General features: G+C 31.9%; 1 protein-coding gene and 1 long non-coding RNA gene across 2 annotated transcripts; one reads left to right on the top strand and one right to left on the bottom strand.

The window, feature by feature from the left end:
• Positions 1–2,313: 2,313 nt before the first annotated feature.
• LOC109589101 (uncharacterized) lies at positions 2,314–2,712 on the bottom strand. The gene is made up of 3 exons (XR_002188528.1): positions 2,609–2,712; positions 2,392–2,468; positions 2,314–2,331 (listed from the first exon to the last, which is right to left on the bottom strand). It is a non-coding gene; the product is annotated as an uncharacterized LOC109589101 (long non-coding RNA).
• Positions 2,713–3,064: 352 nt separating this feature from the next.
• On the top strand, positions 3,065–6,446 carry LOC100639631 (kinesin-like protein KIF1C). The gene is made up of 6 exons (XM_020005218.1): positions 3,065–3,082; positions 4,798–4,967; positions 5,304–5,415; positions 5,603–5,680; positions 6,125–6,257; positions 6,364–6,446. The coding sequence occupies exons 1-6, from the start codon at positions 3,065–3,067 to the stop codon at positions 6,444–6,446; spliced, it is 594 nt and encodes a 197-aa protein (XP_019860777.1).
• Positions 6,447–7,331: the final 885 nt, after the last annotated feature.

Below are 7,331 nucleotides of genomic sequence, written 5' to 3' on the forward strand. Positions count from 1 at the left end.
ATTGCCACTCTGGGATACCGAGGAGGGCTCCTGATTGTCTGGGATAGACTCAAAGCCAACTTCATTAGGAACAGAAAGCTCAGGAGGTGAACGAGAGATTGAAGGGAGAGACAAGCAAAACAAAATTACACAGCCAAGAACCAAAACTTGGCCACTCGAGCACTCAAATCAACACAACTGACCACGAGGATAACCACGCGAATGTCAAGGAGTGGCCTCCGCCTTATCATCAACTGACTTTAAACGCAAGCCTTTAAAGACTATTAATAATAATAACAATAATGAAAAAATAATAATAATGATAATAATAATAATAAATAATAATAATAATGATAATATTTGAAATAATATTCCTTTCTCACTCTTGTAATAACAACAACAATAATAATAACAATAATGATAATAATAATAATAATAATAAGAATAATATATAATAAATAAGAGTATTAAAATAAATAAAAATAATAATAATAATAATAATAATAATAACAATAATAATAAATAATAACAATAATAATAACAAACAAATAAAAAAATAAGAAGAATCATAATAATAATAATAATAAATAATAATAATAATAATAATATTAATATTCCTTTCTCACTCTCATAATAATAATAACAATAACAATAATAATAATAATAATTTTTTTTCTTTAATTTTTAAAGCAGGTTAATTTAAGGAAAGGAAAGAAAGATAGAGAGAACTAGAAAGATGGAGAAAATTAGTAATGAAATAAAGTTATTAATAACAGTAAAAATAATAATAATTCATAATAAAATTTGTGATCATAGGCAAAAATAAATTTATAAATAAGGTTAGTCTATAGTGGGGGACAAGCCTGACTCAAACATAATAAGATCCACAGGGGCTGATTGGGTAATATTTTTCCGAGAGAAACGAGATCGGTGACCACGGAGGCACTGCAAAGATGAGCGAAGGAGATCAAAGGACAGTAATAATAATAATAATAAGAATAATAATAATAAAATAATATTAATAATTTCTCACTCTCATTATAATAATAACAATAATAATAATAATAATAATAATAGTAATAAAATAATAATAATAATAATGATAATAATATTCCTTTCTCTTTCTCATAATAATAATAACAATAATAATAATAATAATAATAATGAAGAATCAAACATATAAAACATATAACTGCTATAGCAGTTGTATAAACATTAACACACGTAGTGTATAACAGTAAAGGAAACTGAGCTACACAATTAAGGTAAGTCATTCTAATAATAAGAACACAATACAAATGAACATCTTTTAAATACAATTAGACATAACTAACACATTAAGCAACACAACTGAATAACAGTAAAGGACACTAAGCTGCACTATTGAGGTAAGTTATTCTAATAATAAGAACACAATACATATTAACATCTTTTAAATACAATTAGATACTACTAACACATCAAGCAATACAACTGAATAACAGTAAAGGACACTATGCTACACCATTAAGAATAATAAGAACACAATACAGATTAACATCTATTAAATACATTTAGATACTACTAACACATAAAGCAATACAACTAAATAACAGTAAAGGACACTATGCTACACTACTAAGGTAAGTTTTACTAATAATAAGAACACAATACAGATTAACATCTTTTAAATACATTTAGATACTACTAACACATAAAGCAATACAACTAAATAACAGTAAAGGACACTATGCTACACTACTAAGGTAAGTTTTACTAATAATAAGAACACAATACAGATTAATATCTTTTAAATACAATTAGATACTACTAACACATCAAGCAATACAACTGAACGTCAGTAAAGGACACTATGCTACACTATTAAGGTAAGTTTTACTAATAATAAGAACACAATACAGATTAACATCTTTTAAATACAATTAGATACTACTAACACATCAAGCAATACAACTAAATAACAGTAAAGGACACTATACTACACTATTAAAGTAAGTTATACTAATAATAAGAACACAATACACATTAACATCTTTTAAATACAATTAGATACAACTAACACATCAAGCAATACAACTGAATAACAGTAAAGGACACTATGCTACACTACTAAGATAGGGTAGACACAAACTCTTACCACAACAAGTGATGTACTGTGCTACAAGGAATCGAGACAAAATATCTAACGTATATTCTCAAATCTTTTATGATGTTGAGCGATCATTCATAACATTCTTTACCTGCAAATATCTTGACAATAATTATCATGATAAAAATAATCTTTGCAACATGAATTTAAGAAACTGTTTTAAATGTTTTGTCTTTGCTTTTCTAGGTCTGTGGCACTATGTCCTAACAAGTAGAAATAGATGGAAAACATACAGTCTGTTTTGTAAGCACTCCATAGTCTACCTTTGTTCTCAGAGGCTAAGAGGGAACGCACACCATAACTGGAATGGTAACTGGCTCTTCCTTAGTTGGCTTGATGTCTAGAGGAAAGAGAGAACGAATAACACACTACTGACAACCTAAATCTCGAGCACTCAATATGCTATGCACATTTTTATCGAGCACCTACAAAATAGAACGCTCCAGCCACTCAAACAATCACACTTACTGTAAAGCTTACCTTTGTCTTTATCCTAAACAATGATGGAACAAGAGTTTTAAGTAGCAACACCATCAAGCAACTATTTCTCCATTTTAAAATTGTATGGTCATGTGATCAGTCATGTGATGTCATTTGTAATACAATTTCTCCACTTCTTGCTTGGAAGAACGATATACAAAGGCTCATACCTCGAGATAGGTAAGCCGCATTGACGCGCAACAAGCACCAATTGATAGGGACTGGAAAGAGCAATTTTTTGATATGATAAAATATTTTTTCAAATTTTTTTGTCTTAAGGTCAATTTTCTCAGACCACGTCACATATAATAGGTGCTTCTTTGCTTGACAGAGCACTTTCTTGTGACTACTTCTTGTCGTCCTATTGAATCATGCAACATGAGAATAAGGTGGGTGAATTATATAAAATGCATGTCGCTACATTTACGACTTACCTGACTTGTTTTATCATCAATCATGGCTTGTAGTCGTTCTGTAAGTGTATCTAAGAAAGCATGACTCCTGAAGAAACTGTTAGAAAAGAGAAAAGTCGAGCAATGCTTAGAGCATTGTTCATGATAACAAAAACGGTAGTGCCCAGACCCAATGGACGATGAACGGAACAACTACAATAAAAATTAAAAGGGCACTACAGTTTAATCGTTGTCAACGTAAACCGAACGCGAAGTTTTTATTGTGTTCTACTGTAGTTCTCTGAAAATTAGGACCGCATGTTTCATGTAATATGTCGTGTTTCATGTCTTGGTTCATGTTACATGTCTGATTCATGTTTTATGTATGTTTCATGATTCATCATGTTTCATGTTTCAAATGCATGTTTCAGGAACTCATTTGATAATTATAATCAATAATGATATTATTATAATTATTTCAAAGTCTACAATCATTATACACTTATTGCTATCACTATAACACTGCACATAAAGTCATCCTTATGGAGGGCTCAAGCTATGATAGAAGGTATATCTCTCAAGGCTTCGTCCAATGTCTAGACATCCCTGTTGTTCTTCTCAGTTCAATAAGTTCTTCTTAGTTTCTATTACTATACCAGAAAGAGATATTTTATGCTTTAGGCTCTAAAAAAATGAGCAGTGTACAAGAATTTACTTACTAATTAAGCTGCCAGGTAATGATTTAAGATGAATGAGTAGTTAGTATCAGGATTCTAGCACCTTGAGCCAAGCCAGTGAGCCATCAAGCAGTATAAGGCTATAAGCAATAATAGCATGATGGCTTAGTCTAGTCCAATCTCAGATACCTATCTATTATCTAAAGTCCAATAATAGAAAAGCGTCCATCTGTAAAATGCATGTACATGATAAATGAATGGCATAATTATTTTGTTTTGTTATGTTTCCTACTTTTACATATTTTTGTACTAACTTGTACTTTTCTAATGAAGATTGATTCATGCTTCATGGTGTTTTTGGGAATATTACATCCTTTTTCATGTCAGTGTTTACAAATTCATGTTTAACTCTTTGGCGGCTGCAGAAGTCCAACTCAGCCTAGGCATTTCTAATTAAAGGGGTGTGGTAAAAGGGTTAAATAGCATTGTTTCTACTTCTGGTAACCTAGGCAATGACCCCCAATGCCTTGGCCTGCAGCCGCCTATGGTTTAACTACTAAAACATGCATGTTTTGCACTGAAACTGTACAAAAAAGGATATGTACATGTACATAAAAAAATTTAACAGGGTAGATTTGTAAAATACATCAAAGATAAACTGTTGCTAGTATTGGCTACTTGACTTCCTACCATATACTCTATGTACATTAAGTGTCTGTATTTACAGTTACATGTATATAATACAGTTACAGTCTGTAGTAGCTATGTAGTGTAGAGTGTATCCTAATCCTATCTTCCTTTCTTTCCCTGTATGTACTATAGCAGTATAGTGTTTGCTTCATTGCATACACAAGCACATGCAAGTAATAGTAGGATAATAACTTGCAGTTAGACTTTTTTGTGTGATTGTTTTGAATTACGAGTGTTACTGATTATATTGGGAAATGTATACATGGTGAATTCCTCTTGTATTTAGTCACCATCTTGTATTGCTTTCCATTTCCATCTCTTAAATATATCTTTTTTCCTTTTTATCCTCTTTATTCTCTCTTTCCTTCTCTATCTATTCTCCTCTCTCTCTCTCTCTTCTCTCTCTCTCTCTCTCTCTCTCCTCTCTCAGGTCAGTTATATATGGAGATATATTGTGAGAGTGAGAGACCTCCTTAATCCAAAGTCTTCCAGTAGTCTTCACCATCAAAAGCTAGGACCTTACGTTGAGAACCTTGCTAAACTAGCAGTAACGTCTTTTGTTAACATAAATGGACTAATGGACGAAGGAAACAAAGCAAGGTCTGTGATTAATGCTAACTATATTTAATATTATTATTGTTATTACTATCATCTTGCAATATGCTATAATCCATTATTATTATTGGCCTCACCAGCAATTAGCGTGGGCGAGGACAATGTAGTTAAGTATATTGTCTGTCATTCATTAATTCATCCATTAAGTCCACTGCAACTCTCACTTTGAGACTCTGTGATTTTAAAAGGGGCTCTCCTACAGTCACCAGAACTTCTGCATGAGCTAGAAAAAGTTACATGTACTTTCTATTACATTTTACATGTACTTTATATTTATTAGTTTTAATTTATTTTTTGTCTGTTATACATTTATTTTTCCAGAACTGTTGCAGCTACTAACATGAATGAGACCAGCAGTAGATCACACGCTGTCTTTACTATCATACTAACACAAAGGAAGAAAGACTCTCTGACTGGACTGGTAGCAGAAAAGGTATGCGGGAGCTATTATTATCCAATTATGTGTATAGAATACAATTATTGAATTTCCCTCTGCACAGTAAGTGATAGGCCAAGTTTTATAAATATATTAATTTTGCTACTGGTATTACTTCCAAGATGTCAAACTAAAATTATTTGATTATTTATATTAACCAATGTGTTTTTTCTTAATGATAAAGTTTAGCAAGATTAGTTTAGTTGATCTGGCTGGTAGTGAGAGAGCTAAAGACACTGAAGCTGAAGGGAAAAGACTTCAGGTAATTTGTAATGGACACTATATGCACTTGAACACTAGCACTCAATCCCTTTGTGTATAAATCATTGCAAAATATTTAGATTTTTAATTTTTTATGTGCACGTAACTCAAGAAATTCAAGTCAGAATTGGCTCAAATATTCTACCCAGTATAAGAACATCAATATCTATCAGAAAATGTAATAAAAATTTGGGGTGATGTTATAGTCATTTTTCTGCATAAACCATCGACTATTATTATTGTACAGGGTAATTTTCAGATTTTAGCACATTTTTTATAATGGCCATAACTCAAGAAATTTAAGTCGGTATTGGCTCAAACTTTCTACACAGCATAAGGACATCAATATGTAATAAAAATTGGGGTGATTTTGGAGCCATTTTTTGGAAAAAAGCATGGGCTATATAGCCTTGCGTATGTACACATGTAATTACTTTCATGGTAGGAAGGAATTAACATAAACAAGTCGCTGAAAACGCTACTTATAGTCATTCATGCTCTTGCATCAGCCAAGAAGAAAGGAGACTTTGTACCTTATAGAGACTCAGTACTTACCTGGCTACTCAAAGAAAACCTTGGTATGATAATGTAGTATATGGCATAAAGTGGGATAAGGAGAGAAGGGAGAGAGGAGAGAGATAAAGGTATACATGTGTATTATACACCTTTAATTGTCTTTTTTAGGTGGTAATTTCAGGACAGCCATGATAGCTGCCATCAGTCCAGCACAGATAAACAATGAGGAAACACTCAGTACTGTAAGGTAGTGTATCAGTACATTAAGACGCACTGTCTCATTCTCCTTCTTATATTCATGTTTATAGGCAAAAAAAATATATTCTCCATGCACTGGTGATTCTCAAAACTGTCAAGGATTGTCATGGATCATTATAGTTTCTGCAGTATAAACCTGTTTTGTGACACAGTCATCAGAAAGCTGCCATTTTGCATCACGTGATACTAATGGAATGCAATTGAACTTGCAATTATTTATCAAAGGTCAACCGTGTCATACCTCCTCTGGGCAAGGGCAATCACCCGGTTAGCGCAATATTCCTGGACCGATGTCCGGAGTTAGGTGTAACTGTTCCTGGAAACTGTCCTTAGGGATAGACACTATGAATAATAAGTTGTTTAGCTTAATTAATGATTAATGAATAATGGGGAGGGATGTCAAGGAGCTATGGAGGTTCACTCAGGAGGCTGAAAGCCTGAAACATCAAGAAAGGCAGCTCAGTGGATCATGGTTTTTCAAATCACGAAGTGGATGGAGTACTGGTTAGTATCTAGTAGGCTTACATGTATATAATTATTATTCAGTTGTCAATTACTGAATATTATATATAATCCATTACTATTAGTCGAGCTATTAGTACTTATGGTTGCTGTACAAGTTGCAGCCAGTCATTAACTGTTCATTTGATATTGTTCCTTAGTCCTTGTCCATGCATATTATGTTTTCACAGTTGAAATAATAATAATAATAATAATAATAATAATAATTATTATTATTATTATTATTATTATTATTGCAGTAAAGCATTTTACTGTTACTATTACAATAAGCCATTGTTATTAATAAATAATAATGTTGTAATTTAAGTGGTTTTAAGGTGTCTGTGCATTAGATTTTTTTGCTGGCATGAAGTTTT

This window comes from Amphimedon queenslandica, unplaced genomic scaffold (genome assembly GCF_000090795.2).
Source record: "Amphimedon queenslandica unplaced genomic scaffold, v1.1 AMPQUscaffold_11636, whole genome shotgun sequence".
NCBI classification, from domain to species: domain Eukaryota; kingdom Metazoa; phylum Porifera; class Demospongiae; order Haplosclerida; family Niphatidae; genus Amphimedon; species Amphimedon queenslandica.